The sequence below is a fragment of the Oryctolagus cuniculus genome, chromosome 18 (genome assembly GCF_051225735.1).
Source record: "Oryctolagus cuniculus isolate XC-2025 breed Fujian yellow rabbit chromosome 18, ASM5122573v1, whole genome shotgun sequence".
Classification (NCBI taxonomy): Eukaryota; Metazoa; Chordata; class Mammalia; order Lagomorpha; family Leporidae; genus Oryctolagus; species Oryctolagus cuniculus.
The window spans coordinates 10,934,432-10,952,397 of NC_142884.1; the positions used below are offsets into that span (position 1 = coordinate 10,934,432).

Here is a 17,966-nt window from a genome sequence, read left to right on the forward strand (position 1 = left end):
GAGATTCCTCTGATCCTTCAGAGCCCAGCTGGCACCTCTTTTCCTGGTTGGAAGTGGGGGAACGTGTACTTCTGATCTGACTTGTCTCATTTCCGACTCGCACGGCACGTTAGAGCCAGGGCGCCTGGGCAGTGCTCACGGGCAGCCATGCCCGTCTCCTGTCTGCCCGGGACGGGGACAGAGGTGTGTCGCTCCCCCATTCGCGGAGGAACGACACAGGACCCTGCGCTGTTCTTTTATCTGCTTGGCCCTTCCCGGGTTTGCTGCTGGTTCTTCCCGGGTTGGCTACCGTCCCTTCCACCTCCGTGGAGGGGCGGCTCCCCCTGCCACTTTCCCCACTTCCGCGGGGGAGCGGCACACCGCCGGCCGGCTCTCTCGGGGGCTGCTCAGATGTTATCCGCTGGTTCCTGGTGCATGTTTTCTCTCTCCTCCTTTATAGTCCTCTTCCACCAATCCCAACTCTGCTACCCACATGCCGAGCACGCTGCTCTCCTCCAATCAGGAGCAAGATCAGCTCCTGCAGCTCATCAGTCAAATTGGCGAGAGGCAGCTGTGTAGAAGTTGTTTACTCCTCTCCCAGCGCCATATTGTGGGAGAGCAGATGCATAGAATAAGTCTTAATTCCAGTAAGGTAGTTAGTCCGAGTTGCTCCCCACAGGGGTGGGGACGTGAGCGTCTCCACCATAAACGTGCAGGTGCCTGTGAGGCTGGAAGGTGGGATTTGAACCCATGATCTGGCTCTGGATCCAGGCCTGTGCCTGTCGTAGCGGCTGCTGTGGCGGCCAGTATTGCTCAAGCGCTTACACAGCAGGCACCAGGCGTCCACACGTTTCTCAGCTTCCTGAGCCCTTACCACAGCCTGGTGCTCAGCCCCTCTGTGTGGATCGGGCGCCGAGGCCAGAGGGAAGGGGGAGGGAGACGACCGGAGGTGGCTGTGGCCGCACGGAGGTCGCAGCATCACCCCTGCTGCAGGTGGACAAGGAGAAGGGGATCTCCCTTCGCTTCCCTCGCTTTGTTCGCGTCCGGAAAGACAAGATGCCGGAAGAGGCCACCACCGGTGCTGAGGTGAGGCTCTCGGGAAGGGGGTGTCGGGCCGGGCCTGCTTCCGGGAGAGGGCCCGCCTGACCACCGCCTCCCTCGCAGGTGGCCGATCTGTACTGGAGGCAGAGTCAGATTCAGAACCAACAGTACGAGGACTCGGACACCGACTTGGAAGATTTCTTCTGAGCCCCGCCCGGCTGGAGGACCGCAGGGCAGCGCCCGAGCTTGAGTTCCGTGTCTGGGACTCATTCACTGACTTCCCTCAATAAACAGTCGTCAGACACCCACGCTCTGGGGCACGGCCCTCAGCATTGATTTAATACGTGCTTCGAGCGCCTGAACCAGTGCCGTGCCATGGATCCCTGTGCGCGACTGCAGGCCACCTGCCCAGAGCCCAGTGCCACTGGGGACTCTGATGTCTCACTCACTCATAATTTAGACACTCTTGTGGCTGACCGTCTGAAGTGCGCATTTGTGAGAGAGCACGTGTGAGCACGTGTGTGTCAGCGCATGAGTGTGCATAAGTGCGTGCGTGCACGTGAGTGCCTGTGTTTGAGCATGTGTGAGTGTCCGTGAGTGTGAGAGAGCATGTGTGCCCTCCCAGCAGTCCTGCAGGGAGGCTCTGTCCGGAACCCAGTGAGGGGACAGGGAAACAGGAAGGGCTGTGACCGGGCAGCAGGCTGCAGCCCCAGACCTCTGGAGCAGGGCTGGGACTTGCGTGTGACGCCCAGCTCTGCCACCCACTGGGAAAGGCACCCCAGTGCATGGTGGGTCCGAGTGGTCCAGGCCAGTCCAGTGCGCCACCACCCCCCGCATCCACCCCGGGTCAGGTCAGATGTGTGCGCACCAGGGCCGGCCCAGGGGAGGTCTGTTGGTTTGTGATGCAGAAGCTTCTGGAAGGGCCTGGCAGCCTCCCCTGGACTGTGGCCCCGCTGGAGCAGGGCCAGCCTGAGCTGGGAGGACAGAGCAGGGCAGCCTGCGAGACTGCGGGGTTCCCCTGTTGGCCCGCGGCTCTCGGGACTCCTGTTCCTGCAATAGGGGCCAAATAAGATAGGGAGTGTGGTCCCCTGAGTCAGCCTTGCCTGGGCCCTCTTCAAAGTCGGGGCACACCCAAACCTGGTGCCTCAGACTGGGGAGGGTTGGCTTGGGACACTCGGGTTGGAATCGCTGGGCGTTTGTTGCGGAGTTATGGGGAGGGTGCTGAAGTTGCGGGAGATACCAGTAGGGCACAGTGACAGAGACAGTGCTTGCCTCCCACGGAGGGCAGATGGGCCTCGAACAGCTGGGAGTGGCCAGGCCAGGATCCAGGGCAACGCTTAGCAACCTGTGCTGGTCCCTGGGGTGTTGGGTGCAAAAGAGGCCCGGGCCCTGGGGCTGAGCCCCACATGCCACCCCCTCCCACTGCCTGGCTGCCGGCCCTCACTGCCCCGTGCCAAGGGGGAAGTAACCCTCGATCGTGCTGAGTCACTGAGATGGGCTGGGGGTCTGGGTGGCCCTGACCTGGCTGGCGCGCGAGGGGCCTGGTGCTGAGAGGAGCACGCGGGACGGGAAGGGGCAGGTGGGCCATCCTTAGACCCGATTTTTGGACAAGGAGAGGTGGGATAGAGGCTCAGGGTCGGCAGAGCACAGGCCCCAGCACGAGAACCCAGGTGGTTTTTAGAAGCCATACTTGCCACTTCCGAGGGAGACCTTATTCCTGCCCTCACGGACGTGCACATCCCCAACAGGGTGGCGGGAAACGGCACAGTTGTGGGGGTCAGAGGGCCTCCGTGTCGCTGGGCTCATGTCAAGGAGTGGGTGGGGCTGGATCCTTCTGCAGCCTGGGGGAGTGGGGGGGGTACGCTTCTTGGCCTCTCCCAGAGGCCACCACAGCCCCTGCTCCCAGCCCATCCCCCATCCTGGCAGCGGGACAGCATCTTGGAGTCTCCTGCCCGGAGAGGCCAGCACCCACCTCTATCCCCATGACGAAGACCCTGACACACACACGCGGTGCCCACCAGGACGTCTCCTCTCAAGGCCTTGAGCTTGGCCACGAGTCCCTTCAGCCACATCAGATCACATTCTCAGTTCAGGGCTGGGAGCCCAGGCATCTTTAGGGTCCTTCACCCAGCCCACCCCTCACGAGACTACGTGTCAGAGGAAAACTGATCAGAGGAGGGGCACCCTGGGCCAAGATGGGCACACTTGGGGCAGGGGTGTCTCGCCTTTGGGCGAAGTACGGAGCAGGTGTTCCTGGACATGAGGCTGTCAGGATGTCCCTCGGCCCCTTGGGGAGGATCAGGGCTCCTCACGTGCCCCTGCACTGTGTGTGACCTCAGCAGCTGCTGTCTGCTCTCTGCCCTGCTCCCCTTAGTCTCCCTTACCTTGGGTCCCAGCCTCTCTGCCCGCTGGCCACTCTGTGCTGGGCTCCCTCTGCTGGCCGACTCAGCTCCCGTGACCCTGCACCTCCCTCCTGGTCTCTCTTCCCCTGTGTCTCCAGCCTGTCTCACACACTGGCTGTATTGGTCGCTTGCCCCCTGCATTTCTCTGTCTCAGAGCCCAGGGGTACAGTATCCACCTGCCCATTCTCCTTGCAGCTGCCAGTGTCCTTGTGTCTTCTGTGGGCAGATCCATGGGACACAGCACAGAGTCTGCCAGGGACTTCTGGGAAAACATCTTTCCTGATCGGAAACGAGACCTGGCATGGGAGTCCTTGCTGCCTGCCTGCCTTGACAATGGATGCCGTGGGCCCAGCTTCCAACACACACACAAACACGTGAGTCCTGTGTGGCACATATGTATCCCAGCTGTGGCACATATAAACATACATAGCCACATACATGCATGTGTGTAGGCGTCACTGGTCACACGGGTTCTCGAGAGCTGATTGTCCACATCTCTTCCCAACTTCGGGTTTGCCGACATCATGTCACGCCAGCCGTGGTGGGAAGGTGGACACTGTGACCGGTGCCACAAGTCCAAGCCCGTTGTCCAATATGCAGCAACACAGCGCACACAGGTGCTTGTTGGACTGCAGACATTGACTGGAAGGATACAAGAGAGCAGGGACAGGCTGCCACCACGAACAGAGAATGTGAGGAGGTGAGGAGGGATTTCACCACACATCCTTTGGGCCTGATTGATTTTTTCTTTATGATTGATTTAAAGTCAATGTTAGAGAGAGACACACACACAGATCTTCCAAACACTGATTCACTCCTTACATGGCTGCAACAGCCAGGGCTGGGCCAGGCCAAGCCAGGAGCTAGGAGCTTCATCCACGTCTCTAACATGGATAGCAGAGGCCCGAGCACTTGGGCCGCCTTCCACTGCTTTCCCAGGCGCATTAGCAGGGAGATGGATCAGAAACAGACTTGAACCAGTGCCCATATGATGTGCCGGCATCGTAGGTGGTGGCTTCACCCGCTGTGCCTGTTTGGTTCTGACCATTTGTGGTGATAGTAGCTGGTAGGGCTGACGTTGGGCCTGTGGTGCAAACACCTGCCTCTCCTGTCACTATCAGCGTGCCTGGGCTCAGCAGCCAGCTCTAGACTGCTGACCAACGTTCACTGATGCATGCATACCTTGGGAGGTGATGGCCCAAGGAATTGAACCCCTGCCACCCACTTGGGAGACCTGCATTAAGTTCTGGTTCCCTGCTTTGGCCCAAGCCAGGGACCATGATAGGCATCTGGAGGGGTGTGAACCAGCAGGTGCAAGCTCTATTTCTCTCTGTCAAATTCCAACATTAAAAACTAAAACAAAACCCCCCACCAGAGGAAGGTACCATTGTTTTCTTCACTTTGCAGGTGAGGACAAGGAGCTATTCTCTTAAGAGAGAAAGAGGAAGCAACATTTTGTCTGTAATTACAAAACACCGTAAGCCATCTCTTCAGGGTGCTGTTTTAACCGGAAGGAAGGAAGAAGAAACTCGGTGAAGGCAGAGGTAACAGATGTTTGCTGAAGGTTTTTCATTCTATGCTGCAAAGTTCCATGTGGTGCCATTTAAGCCTCATCATAGGAAATAGGAGCCATTAGGCCCATCCTCCAGGCGGCAAACTGAGGCTAGAGGAACAGACTCGTGTGTTCCATGGTCTGTGAGCCCCCAGGCTGAGCACGCTGTCCAGTCTGTGGCCCGAGTCCTCGGCTGCTGGTGCCCAGCTCCCCGCTCTGCACAGAACAGAAGGGGATGCCGGAGCAGGAGCTCAGCAGGTTTCCATAAGGAGAGGGAGAGAAAAGGTGTGCAGGGAGAGGTGACTGGGGAGGAAGTACAAGCAGGGCACTTCCCCCGCAGGCAGGGACTCCACAGCCTCTGGCGGCTTCTTGGGGCAGTAGTGACCAGCCATGTTGATAGAGAAACTTTAAACCAGTTGTGTCCATAATGGGCACTAGTGCAGGAATAGACCAATAGATAAACAGTTGGGAAAAAAAATTGATATAGATTTTAAAAAAAACTGTAGGTGTGAGGGTCTCCTGACACCCTGCTGGTAACTGACCACGGTGGCTCCCGTGGGTGCGTGCTCCCCAGTGAGTTAATGTTGCCACAGAACTCGGGCTTTTTCTCTCCTCCAGCTCCAGCTGCAGAGGGGGTGTTAGCTCACAGGGTGGCCCGAGGTGTCCCCTTGTCAGGGTCCCATCCCTTTCCGCCTGTCTCCTAGCAACCCCATGAGAACTTGAGATGCTGCCAGGCCCAGTTCCCTCCCTTCACACGCGAGGAATTCAAGGGTTTCAGCAGAGCAGGGATGGATCTCGGGCCACAGCCAGCCCTGGAAGCCACTTAAGTGTGCATGGCCACACCGGGCTGGCTTCCTGGTGCCCGCCAAGGAGCCCCAAGTCTCCCGTGCCTCTGGGCAGATGGGGTGCAGATCTGGTATGCAGAGGAGGGGAACAGGAGGTGCAGGCCAGGCTCCCGGTGGGCGATGGCTGCCGAGAGAGAGGTTTCAGCCTCAGCCTGGCAGTGTCCCTTTCACCACAGACAGCTTGAGGGAGCACTGTGCTGGGGACTACAAAGCGCACTTGGCCCCAGTCCACCAAGCCAAGTGACTGACTGCTTCTCCTAAGAAGTCTTTGACAAACTTGCCAGACTTACCCCTGCCCCTACCCAGTTTGTTTTCTGGGTACTTGAGTCTGATCCCTGATGTTTGTAAGGCCGTCCATCACATAGGCTGAAGGTAAATGATCTCATCCATTTTAGGGACTTCTCATCTTGAACCATCAACAGCAGAATCCCAACCAGAGACCTCCTTGAACCTGCTGCAGAACGAGGACAGGCACACGGCCCACACAGCTGAGGAAGTCGGGCGAGATGGACTGTGACAGGTGAGCCACACGTGTGACTCTGCATGTAATAGCCACGTTTTTATCTAGGTAGTCTTTATGTGGAAGGCAGAGAAGAAGACAGAGAGAGAGAGAGAGAGAGAGAGATCCCATCTGTACGTTCATACCCACAGAGGCCTGCACAGCCAGGGCTGGGCCAGGCCAAAGCCAGGAGCCTGGAACTCAGTCCAGGAGTCCCGTGCAGGTGGCTGCATTAGCAGGAAGCTGGACTCCAGCCCTAAACCCTAGCACTCCCATGTGGGAAGCGTCCTAACCACTGTGCCAAGTACTCACCCCTGTAGGCAGCCTTTGGACAAGTCAAGGCTAATCTAGGCCTCTGGTTTTCCTGGGAAAAGAAAGTCACATACTCCCATTCTGAAGAAGGATGTCAATCAAGAACAAGTCCTGTACAGGTGGCTGCATTAGCAGGAAGCTGGACTCCAGCCCAGAACCCTAGCACTCCCGTGTGAGAAGTGTCTTAATCGCTGTGCCAAGTACTCACCCCTGTAGGCAGCCGTTGGACAAGTCTAGGCTAATCTAGGCCTGTGGTTTTCCTGGGAAAAGAAAGTCACATACTCCCATTCTGAAGAAGGATGTCAATCAAGAACAAGTCCTGTACAGGTGGCTGCATTAGCAGGAAGCTGGACTCCAGCCCAGAACCCTAGCACTCCCGTGTGAGAAGTGTCTTAATCGCTGTGCCAAGTACTCACCCCTGTAGGCAGCCGTTGGACAAGTCTAGGCTAATCTAGGCCTGTGGTTTTCCTGGGAAAAAAAAGTCACATACTCCCATTCTGAAGAAGGATATCAATCAAGAACGCTCTGTTAAAATTATCTGTGCTACCGGAGGCCCCATAAGTTGCTTATGTACATTGTTATCTTTTGTGCTTCTTTGTTCTGCAGCTGGTTATGTGTAAATACACCTGGGACTTTAGAATAAATGAGCATATATCAGCCTTGTTGTCTTGGCTCCATTCTCTGCACCTTTGTCCCTCTTTTCATTCCCACTCCCTCCTTCAAGTTCCGTTCCACTGTGCGGCTGGCCCGCACACCCCTAGCTCTGTCTTAAAGTAAAAAGAGGGGTTGGCATTGTGGTGGTACAGGCAAGGCTGCTGCCTGCACAGCTGGCATCCCATTTGGGGCTGGTTTGAGTCCTGGCTGCTCCACTTCCAGTCCAGCTCCCTGCTAATGCACCTGGGAAATTAGAGGGCGATGGCCCAAGTGCTTAGGCCCCTGCCACCGACGTGCGAGACCAGGAACAAGCTTCTGGCTCCTGGCTTCAGTCTAGCCCAGCTGTGGCTATTACAGCCATTTGGGGAGTGAACCAGTAGATGGAAAATCTCTCTCTCTAACTGCCTTTCAAACAAACAAAAAAAGCAAAAAGAAACAGGTGCCATTGATTCTCCTTTCAGCTACTTTTTTTGTTGTGATAAAATACATACAACATCAAGTTTACCATTTTAGCCATTTTAAAGGGAATGACCCAGTCAAGTCACATTTAGCCCATTCATGATCTGGTGCAACCACCACCTGTCTGGTTCCAGGACATCCCATCACACCCAAAGGGAGCCCGAGACCTACTGAGCATCACCCCAGCCCCTGACAGCCACTACTCTGCCTTCTGCCCCTGTGGATTTTTTCATTCTAGACAATCCACATGAAGGGAGCTGTAGAACACCTGGCCCCTGGGCCTGGCTCTGGCCTCCGCCTGTCCTGCCCCCATGGCCGGTCTGTGCTGTGGCACGCGTCAGGTGTCAGTGCTGTCTGTGGCCAGCGATGTTCCATGGCCTGGATGTGCCTGTCCTGTGGATCTGACCACCACCGGGGGGCACTTGCCTCTTTCTTTTCCCACCTTGTAGCCATTATGGATAGCACTGCTGTGAACATCCAGTATTTGCTTGAACACCAGTTTTCAATTCTTTTGCGTAGACGCCTAGGAATGTAATTGCTGAGTGATAAAGTAATTCTGTTTTAACTGCCAAACTGTTTTCCACCACGGCCACACCCTACCGTTAATGTTAATAGCATATGGTCCAGCCACACTCTCAGTGTCCACGGGAGATGGTTCCAGGACCCCTCACGGATACCAAAATCCTTGAATGCTCAAGTCCCTTACATAAGATGGCACAGTATTTGCCCAGACCTACAAACATCCTACTCTATACTTTATTTTTAAATGTACTTACTTAGGGGCCAGCAGTGTGGCATAGTGGGTTAAGCCACTACCTGCAATGACAGTATCCTTTGGGCACCAGTTTGAGTGCCGGCTGCTCCGCTTCTGATCCAGCTCCCAGTTAATGCACCTGGAAAAGCAGCAAAAGATGGCCCAAGTGCCTGGGCCCCTGAACCCATGGGGAGACCCAGATGGAGTTCCTGGTTCCTGGCTGCGGCCTGGCCCAGCCCTGGCCATTGCAGCCATTTCGGGAGTGAACCAGCAGATGGAAGATCTGTTCTTCCTCTTTCTCTGTCACTCTGCCTTTCAAATAAATAAAGTAAATGTTTTTAAAAAATCAAATAAATTCATTTTTGTTTTATCATGAGCAAGCCAGACAGGGCAAATAAGATTACAGATCAGGTCTTTTGATGGGTTTTGTTCCTGCTTTGTTATTGATTGTCAAGTTGATAGTCAGGATTTTTTTTTCTTTCTTCCCCAAAATTGTGCTTAAAAACCCGAGAATCACCTGCCCCTTCCGGTTTTGCCTCTGTTGGAGCTCCCCTCCTGGCCACTGCACCAGGAGGTCTCTGACTTAAATAAATCTTGCTTGGCCGGTGCCGCGGCTCACTAGGCTAATCCTCCGCCTTGCGGCACCAGCACGCCAGGTTCTAGTCCCGGTCAGGGCACCGAATTCTGTCCCGGTTGCCCCTCTTCCAGGCCAGCTCTCTCCTGTGCCTGGGAGTGCAGTGGAGGATGGCCCAAGTGCTTGCCCATGGGAGACCAGGATAAGTACCTGGCTCCTGCCAGGATATCAGCGTGGTGCGCCGGCCGCAGCGCGCCGGCCGCGGCGGCCATTGGAGGGTGAACCAACGGCAAAGGAAGACCTTTTTCTCTCTCTCTCTCTCTCACTGTCCACTCTGCCTGTCCAAAAAAATAAATAAATAAATAAATAAATAAATAAATAAATCTTGCTTTTAGATAAAATAAACAAATAGAATGAATTGATGCCTAATAATTGTACACACTTACGGGGCTCCGTGTGATCATTTAATGCGCGTGTAGGAATGCATGTAATGTAATGTGTAGGAAGGATGATGACTGGATCGAGGCACTCACGTCTCCAGCTCCTTAGACATTTCTTCTTTGTGCTGAGAACCTTCAAATTCCTGATGTAGGATCGTTACAAATGTGTGATAAACCAGGTGCCGTGCTACAGAACGCTGGAACCTGCCTCGCATCCCACTGCAGCTTGATGTCTGTTAGCCGACCTCTCCATCCCCACAGCTCCTTCGCCTTCCTAATCTCTGGAGACCGACTGTACTCTCTACTTCTACCACATTCAGCTTTTTAGCTTCCACTGGGAGTGAGAACGTGTGGTGTTTGTCTTTCTGAGCCTGGCACGTTCGCTCACTCACCCTCTCTCACTCTCTCTCGCTCTCGCTCTCCTTCTCTTTCTTAAGATTTATTTATTTATTTGAAAGGCAGAGGGACAGAGAGAGAGAGGGAGGGTGGGAGAGAGCTCTTCCATCCATTGGTTCATTCCCCAAATGGGCCAGGCTGCAGCCAGGAGCCGGGAACTCTGTCTGAGTCTCCCATGTAAAGGGCAGGGGCCCCAGCACTTGGGCCGTCTGCTGCTGCTCTCCCGGGCACATTAGCAGGGAGCTGGATCGGAAGCAGAGCAGCCAAGGCTTGAACTGGTGCTGCCGCATAGGCTCTAGTATCACGGGCAGCTGCTTGAGACCCTGCGCCACAGCGCGGTCTCTGGTTTATTCCACTTAGTTCCCCCGCCCCCCACCATTCCCGGTTCCATCCACGTTGCTGCAGACGACAGATTTCGTTCTTTTTGCAGTCGAATAGTGCTCCATTGTGTTCCTAGGCCACGTCTCCCTTGCCCGTTCACCCGCCGATGGACACACAGGTCGAGGCTGTGTTTTTGCCATTGTGAGCGGTGCTGCAATAAACAGGGCAGCGCAGTGAAGGCTTTGATGTGCTGGTTTCTTTCCCTGGGCTACATGCACAGTGGTGGACCAGCTACCAAACTGTTCTCACTCTTCCCGTCCTGCTGTGAATCGTCCGTCATTTGTGGGTTTTGTTTCTGTTTGTCCTGGGAAGCGCTGAGGTTTCCGTAATTCCTGGGATCCAGAAAGAAGAGAAGGCGGCCGTGGAGAAACGCAGCCAACAGGTGCTGGCGGCTCTGAAAAAGCTGAACATCGAGGCCGATGAGGTAGGGAGGAGTCAGGGCCTGGGAGTTCTGGGGGCTCTGGGGTTGTCCCTGGGTGCCTGGGGTCCCAGCCCGACTCAGCCGGGGTGAGCAGAGGTAAGAGGAGGAAACAACAGCAACACAGAACAACGCCCTGTGCCAGAAGGAGCCCAGACTCCCTCTCATCCCCAACTCTTCCCAAGGATCGAACCCCTAACCAATCCTCCCCACAACGCCCAGGCCCCGGTCATTGCCGTGCTGTGCTCCGGTGGGGGGCTGCGGGCCCACATCGCCTGCCTGGGGGTCCTGAGTGAGCTCCAAGAACTCGGCCTGTTGGACGCTGTCACATACCTGGCAGGGGTCTCGGGGTCCACCTGGTAAGTGTCCCCTTTGGGGATGGGAGGCAGCAGGCTGACTTCTGAAACAATGCAAGAGCGTCGTCTTCCTGACGCCAAGTGCCTGCTCGTTTTTGTTTTAAAAAAAGATTTTATTTATGTTAAGAGGCTGTGTGTGTGTGTGTGTGTGAGAGAGAGAGAGAGATCTTCCTTCCACTGATCCACTCCCCAAGTGGCCACAGCAGCCAGGGCTGGGCCAGGCTGAGGCCAGGAGCCTGGAACTGGCGGTGGGTGGAACACAGCCCCTTTTAGCTTCTCTGCCTCTGTGATGCAGTATTGAGTTCAGTCTGTGTAAGACTTTCCACTCAAGAGGCCCAGACAGCAGGAATGAAGCACTCACACCTGTGCACCTGCTCCAAGCCCAGGGTAGACATTACTAATTGATTGTGGCACATTTTCTGTGCAAGAGCCAAGAACAAACCAGGGAGCAGGGGCCAGAGTGAGATGGGGCAGGCTGAGGCAGGAATGTTGGACCTAGCTGGATAGATTGAATTTCTTTCTAAGCTCAAGCTTTGACGCACAGCTGAGTTTTGAGCTGGGCACGGAGGATGAGGTTACTGGTTAATGGAGACAGTTGCATGAAGAGCAGAGAAGCAGAGCGTGGGAGTGAGGCAGGTCCTGCAGGGTCTCACCCAGGACCCCAGGATGCCCTGAAAGCCTGTCTTACGTGCTGAGCGGTATGGCACAGTGTTTAAGAGAACTGCCTCGCTGCAGAACCCCGGGGTGCTGCCGGCACAGGAATCTCATGGTTTGTTACTTAGCGGCGTTCCTTGGAGGTACATGACACTGTGGTCTGCACCTCAGCCCTCCTATTCTCGGCTGAAGTCCTTGCAGGCTGTGCGTTCTCTTTCCACGGTGTTTGTTTTTAGTAAATTACTCTCCACTTCCTGAAGGACAGCGGCACCAAGGGGGCTCTGCATCCCCGCCCAGCCCTCTCCTCCCACTTGCCTCTCCTGGAGCCTGGAAGCCCTTTCCTCACACGGCCTCTTAGCAATGCATCTTCGTCCTCAGAGTCCCTGTGAGGAGGCCTGGCCCGGGGCCCTGTAGCCACAGCACTGAGGTCTGTGCCCAGCACCCCCACCGCTCTTTCCTTCCCTCCCCGCAGCTGAAGAAGGACTACCTGGACGGCGTGGGCGACACCCTGGACCTCATGGTGATTGGCGCCTACCTGGGCCGGGGGAAGCGTGCCGGCCGCTACGGGGGCTTTCTGCTGGCCTGCTATGATGAAGACACCGAGGGACTGCAGGCCATCTGCAAGGTCTGGGCGCCGGGCCGACCCTAGGGGGCTTCCTGTGGGCGCCTCAGGAGGGCCCAGGTCCACAGACAGACAGCCCTCCCAGTGAGGAAGGATCCGACTGCAGCAGGGCTACTGTGGACGTCGGGAACCGCGTCCGGCTGCCTGGTGCTCGCTTAGCCTAGAGAGGACTGTCCCTTCTCTGTGACAGGAAGTCTGGCGGCAGCGGCCCCTGCAGGGCCTCTTCTCTCCCCACAGTTGTCTTTCTGATGGGCTCTGGTCTCGTCGTCGCAGTGTAGCTGCAAGTGTGCCGGCCATCAGGGCCTTGCATGCTGCAGACACCAGAAGAGAGGACCCAGGCAGCAGCACTGCGGGGCAGGGGTGGAGCTGCCATTTGGGAGGCCTGGGCTTGAGCCTCGGCACTACTTCTGCCACAGCTCCCTGCTAGTGGGCACCCTGGCAAGCAGCAGGTGATGGCCCAAGTTTGGGGTCCCTGTCACCGACATGGGAGACCTCGAGAAAGCTCCTGACTTCAACCTGACCCAGCCCCAGCGATGGCAGGCATTTAGGGGTGAACTAGTGGGTGGGAGAATGAGTCTCTCTCTCTCTCTCTCTCTCTCTCTCTCTCTCTCTCTCTCTTTCACACACACACACACACACACACACTGCACTTCAGATGAGTAAATAATAAAGAACAATGCACAGGGCCAAGGCCTGTGCCTCCTGGAATTTCCCTCCATGGCTGGTCCCTGTCTGCAGGGGCCACTGAGAAAGTCAGGCCTTTATGGCTGTGCAGTGTGACCGGGTCTCCCTCACCCAGCAGACTGAGTGAGAAACAGCACCAGTAACTCCACAGAGGCAGTTTGCTTTCTTTCTTTTTATTTATTTTTGTAAAGATTTATTTATTTGAAAGGCAGAGTTACAGAGAGGCAGAGGCAAAGAGAGAGGTCTTCCATCCGCTGGTTCACTCCCCAGATGGCCACAATGGCCAGAGCTGCGCCTATCTGAAGCCAGGAGCCAAGAGTTTCCTTTGGGTCTCCCACATGGGTGCAGGGGCCCAAGGACCTGGGCCGTCTTCTGCTTCTTTCCCAGGCCACAGCAGAGAGCTGGATCGGAAATGGAGCAGCCTGGACTTGAACAATGCCCATATTGGATGCGGGCACTGCAGGCGGCGGCTGTACCCACTGCGCCACAGCGCCGGCCCCTGGCAGTTTTCTTGATGCATCTTTGAAGTTGTGACCTTTGTCTCTGAGTCATTCTCTTTTTTTGTTTTTTCCTCCTTAAATAGTTTATTTAAAAAACACATTTTAAAAATCTATTTATGTTGCAAGACAGTGACATCTCCCATCCCCTGGTTCACGCCCCGCAAAGGTCAGCAACAGCCAGGACTGGGCCAGGCCAAAGCTGGGAGCCCGGGACTCCAGCTGGGTCTCCCACGTGGGTGGCAGGGACCCAAGCAAATGAGCCGCCCCTGCTGCCTCCCAGGGCACACACTAGCAGGAGACTGGACTCGGAGTGGAGTCGGGACTGAAGCCCAGGCTCCCCAGCGTGCCCTCCCCAGTACTTTATTCTGTGAAGCTTGGGGTGTGACGTGGAGCCTACGACAGCGCTCTGAGGTGCAGCCGCGCCGAGTTCCTGAACCAGTTCTCTGCACTTGATTTCAGCCACTTGTCCTTAAGAACGACGTCCTCACTGCACTGGGTTAGCCTGTGTGGTCTGTGACACAGGTGCCTTTGCAGTCCAGCAGTGTCAGTCTGTCGCCACCCAGCAGTGCTGGGATAGAGCTCCATTTGTCCGACGGGCAGAGATGCCGTTTGCTGGCCCACTCCCCAAACACTTGGCGACGGCCAGGACTGGACCGGGCAGGGCCAGGAGCCAGGAGCCAGGAGCTCGGAGCTCGGTCATGGCCTCCCATGGCAGGGATCCAGTTGCCTCAGCCATCACCTGCCTCACAGGGTGTGTGTTGGTAGGAAGCTGGATCCATAGCAGAATGAGGATTTGAACCCAGGCCCTGCGGTGTGGGTGCACGTGTCCCCCGCAGGGCCTTGACTGCTGCACCAAAAGGCCTCCGCTAGTAGTATCATCGGCACAAAAGGCGAAAAGGTGGCTGAGGTTCTCAGTACCAGAGACCCAGTACCAGTACCACTGTGCACAGTGGGTGAGCAGCGCCTCGCTGTGATGCCTCACGCCTGCTGCTCGGGCGGGGCGGGAAACCTCGGGGTTAGGATTGGAGATGATGGTGAGCTCAGGGGGTGACCTCCCAGACAGGACCAGAGCCAGAGGATGGGGTCCCCACACCGCACCCCCATTCTGTGGGTGTCCTCTGACCCGCGTCTTCCCTGCAGCTGGGGACCGGCTTCAGCGACGAGGAGCTGGAGGAGCAGCACCAGAGCCTCCAGGTGAGCTGCGTGGCCTCTCAGCCTCCGCCGTCGGAGGGTTCAGGGTGCGGGCAGGAGGGCGGCGGGGTCAGGCCCCAGCTCTGCCGGCTGCTGGTCACAGGACCGTCTCCGGCCCGGAGCCTCGGTCACACCGGGGCTGCAGGGCATCTCCCTGCTCAGGGCCTTGTCACACTGGAGCCACAGGGCCGTCACCCCACCCAGAGCCTCGGTCACACTGGGGCTTGCCGAGCGCCATTCAGGTGTTCCCGGGTTGTGCCCGTGGAACACTTAGAGAGCCCCGGGTGAGAGGGGCGCTGGGGAATGCGAGCCCTGGGTGTGGTGTCTGGATCGCGGTTCTGCCTCCGTCCGTGCTATCCTCCCTTTCTGTTCCCTCCTCTCTCTGGGCCTTGGCTCCCTCCCTACCCCTCCAGCTCTGGGTCCCTCTTCTTCTGGGTCTCCGTTCCCATCCCTTTGCCTCTGTAGTGTCCCGTCTCCGCTGCATTCCATTTCTTTCCTTTTCCTGCTTCCCTTACTACCCCTCTCAGCCTGCCTGCTCCCTGCCCCCTCTCTCTGCCTGCCCCCTCCCTGCCCCTCTCTCAGCCTGCCTCCTCCCTGCCCCCTCTCTCAGCCTGCTTCCTCCCTGCCCCCCTCTCTGCCTGCCCCCTCCCTGCCCCCTCTCTCAGCCTGCCTCTTCCCTGCCACCTCTCTCTGCCTGCCCCTCCCTGCCCCTCTCTCAGCCTGCCTCCTCCCTGCCCCCTCTCAGCCTGCCCACTCCCCGCTCCCTCTCTCTGCCTGCCCCCTCCCTGCCCCTCTCTCAGCCTGCCTCCTCCCTGCACCCTCTCAGCCTGCCTCCTCCCCACCCCCTCTCTCTGCCTGCCCTCTCTCTCAGCCTGCCTCCTCCCTGCACCCTCTCTCTGCCTGCCCACTCTCTCAGCCTGCCTCCTCCCCGCACCCTCTCTCTACCTGCCTCCTCCCTGCCCCCTCTTTCTGCTGTCTCCTCTGTCCCCATCCCTCATTTTTCCACCTTGTTCCCCACCCTTGGCCTTGGCGAGGATCTGAGACCCTCTCTTCCTCTTTCCCACTGCAGGCCCTGGTGCTGCCCGCGCCCCGCCCCTATGTGCAGGCCGGTGGTGCCGTGGCCCCTGACCACTGGCTGGACCCCACCACCGTGTGGGAGGTGAAGTGTGCGGATCTCTCCCTCTCTCCCATCTACCCTGCTGCCCGTGGCCTGGTGAGTGCTGGGCTGGGTGTGGCCTGTAATGGATCCCAGTAAGGCAAGCAGGGAGCAGAAGTTTCCTGGCGGCTCTGCCCTCGGGGCCAGTGCTGGGGACGCACCTGCCGTCTTCAGCAGGGCGGGTGTCCGGGGAGGAGCAGGCGCTGTCCTGGAGATTCCTCTGATCCTTCAGAGCCCAGCTGGCACCTCTTTTCCTGGTTGGAAGTGGGGGAACGTGTACTTCTGATCTGACTTGTCTCATTTCCGACTCGCACGGCACGTTAGAGCCAGGGCGCCTGGGCAGTGCTCACGGGCAGCCATGCCCGTCTCCTGTCTGCCCGGGACGGGGACAGAGGTGTGTCGCTCCCCCATTCGCGGAGGAACGACACAGGACCCTGCGCTGTTCTTTTATCTGCTTGGCCCTTCCCGGGTTTGCTGCTGGTTCTTCCCGGGTTGGCTACCGTCCCTTCCACCTCCGTGGAGGGGCGGCTCCCCCTGCCACTTTCCCCACTTCCGCGGGGGAGCGGCACACCGCCGGCCGGCTCTCTCGGGGGCTGCTCAGATGTTATCCGCTGGTTCCTGGTGCATGTTTTCTCTCTCCTCCTTTATAGTCCTCTTCCACCAATCCCAACTCTGCTACCCACATGCCGAGCACGCTGCTCTCCTCCAATCAGGAGCAAGATCAGCTCCTGCAGCTCATCAGTCAAATTGGCGAGAGGCAGCTGTGTAGAAGTTGTTTACTCCTCTCCCAGCGCCATATTGTGGGAGAGCAGATGCATAGAATAAGTCTTAATTCCAGTAAGGTAGTTAGTCCGAGTTGCTCCCCACAGGGGTGGGGACGTGAGCGTCTCCACCATAAACGTGCAGGTGCCTGTGAGGCTGGAAGGTGGGATTTGAACCCATGATCTGGCTCTGGATCCAGGCCTGTGCCTGTCGTAGCGGCTGCTGTGGCGGCCAGTATTGCTCAAGCGCTTACACAGCAGGCACCAGGCGTCCACACGTTTCTCAGCTTCCTGAGCCCTTACCACAGCCTGGTGCTCAGCCCCTCTGTGTGGATCGGGCGCCGAGGCCAGAGGGAAGGGGGAGGGAGACGACCGGAGGTGGCTGTGGCCGCACGGAGGTCGCAGCATCACCCCTGCTGCAGGTGGACAAGGAGAAGGGGATCTCCCTTCGCTTCCCTCGCTTTGTTCGCGTCCGGAAAGACAAGATGCCGGAAGAGGCCACCACCGGTGCTGAGGTGAGGCTCTCGGGAAGGGGGTGTCGGGCCGGGCCTGCTTCCGGGAGAGGGCCCGCCTGACCACCGCCTCCCTCGCAGGTGGCCGATCTGTACTGGAGGCAGAGTCAGATTCAGAACCAACAGTACGAGGACTCGGACACCGACTTGGAAGATTTCTTCTGAGCCCCGCCCGGCTGGAGGACCGCAGGGCAGCGCCCGAGCTTGAGTTCCGTGTCTGGGACTCATTCACTGACTTCCCTCAATAAACAGTCGTCAGACACCCACGCTCTGGGGCACGGCCCTCAGCATTGATTTAATACGTGCTTCGAGCGCCTGAACCAGTGCCGTGCCATGGATCCCTGTGCGCGACTGCAGGCCACCTGCCCAGAGCCCAGTGCCACTGGGGACTCTGATGTCTCACTCACTCGTAATTTAGACACTCTTGTGGCTGACAGTCTGAAGTGCGCATTTGTGAGAGAGCACGTGTGAGCACGTGTGTGTCAGCACATGAGTGTGCATAAGTGTGTGCGTGCACATGAGTGCCTGTGTTTGAGCATGTGTGAGTGTCCGTGAGTGTGAGAGAGCGTGTGTGCCCTCCCAGCAGTCCTGCAGGGAGGCTCTGTCCGGAACCCAGTGAGGGGACAGGGAAACAGGAAGGGCTGTGACCGGGCAGCAGGCTGCAGCCCCAGACCTCTGGAGCAGGGCTCCCAGCTCTGCCACCCACTGGGGAAGGCACCCCAGTGCATGGTGGGTCCGGGTGGTCAAGGCCAGTCCAGTGCCCCCACCACACCCGCATCCACCCCGGGTCAGGTCAGATGTGTGCGCACCAGGGCCGGCCCAGG

General features: G+C 57.6%; 2 protein-coding genes across 4 annotated transcripts in view; both read left to right on the plus strand.

Moving 5' to 3' along the window:
- The window catches only part of LIG1 (DNA ligase 1), a 33,122-nt gene extending 31,793 nt beyond the window's left edge, over positions 1–1,329 (plus strand). Inside the window, exons 27-28 of the mRNA XM_051837429.3 lie at positions 973–1,065; positions 1,144–1,329. Of these exons, the coding sequence (XP_051693389.1) occupies positions 973–1,065; positions 1,144–1,227 (177 nt within the window). The 3' untranslated portion in view covers positions 1,228–1,329. The remainder of the gene's footprint in view (positions 1–972; positions 1,066–1,143) is intronic.
- A 2,275-nt stretch (positions 1,330–3,604) lies between these two features.
- LOC138846419 (DNA ligase 1) lies at positions 3,605–17,408 on the plus strand. Of its 3 annotated transcripts, XM_070062029.2 has the most exons (9): positions 3,605–3,796; positions 4,830–4,966; positions 6,215–6,339; positions 10,601–10,712; positions 12,189–12,341; positions 14,663–14,716; positions 15,783–15,926; positions 17,053–17,145; positions 17,224–17,408. In XM_070062029.2, exons 3-9 carry the CDS (start codon positions 6,326–6,328, stop codon positions 17,305–17,307), a joined length of 654 nt encoding a protein of 217 aa, XP_069918130.1. In that variant the 5' UTR covers positions 3,605–3,796; positions 4,830–4,966; positions 6,215–6,325; the 3' UTR covers positions 17,308–17,408. The 3 variants fall into 3 exon arrangements, with proteins under 3 accessions (XP_069918130.1, XP_089175508.1, XP_089175507.1); XM_089319382.1 differs by lacking the exons at positions 3,605–3,796; positions 4,830–4,966; positions 6,215–6,339 and adding an exon at positions 10,929–11,065; XM_089319381.1 differs by lacking the exons at positions 3,605–3,796; positions 4,830–4,966; positions 6,215–6,339; positions 10,601–10,712 and adding an exon at positions 11,695–11,831.
- The last annotated feature ends 558 nt before the right edge of the window (positions 17,409–17,966 follow it).

Coding starts and splice junctions, on each gene's coding strand:
- LOC138846419 (XM_070062029.2), top strand. Junction 12,342..14,662: donor GACTGCAGGCCATCTGCAAG/GTCTGGGCGCCG, acceptor TCTTCCCTGCAG/CTGGGGACCGGCTTCAGCGA. Junction 14,717..15,782: donor AGCAGCACCAGAGCCTCCAG/GTGAGCTGCGTG, acceptor TTCCCACTGCAG/GCCCTGGTGCTGCCCGCGCC.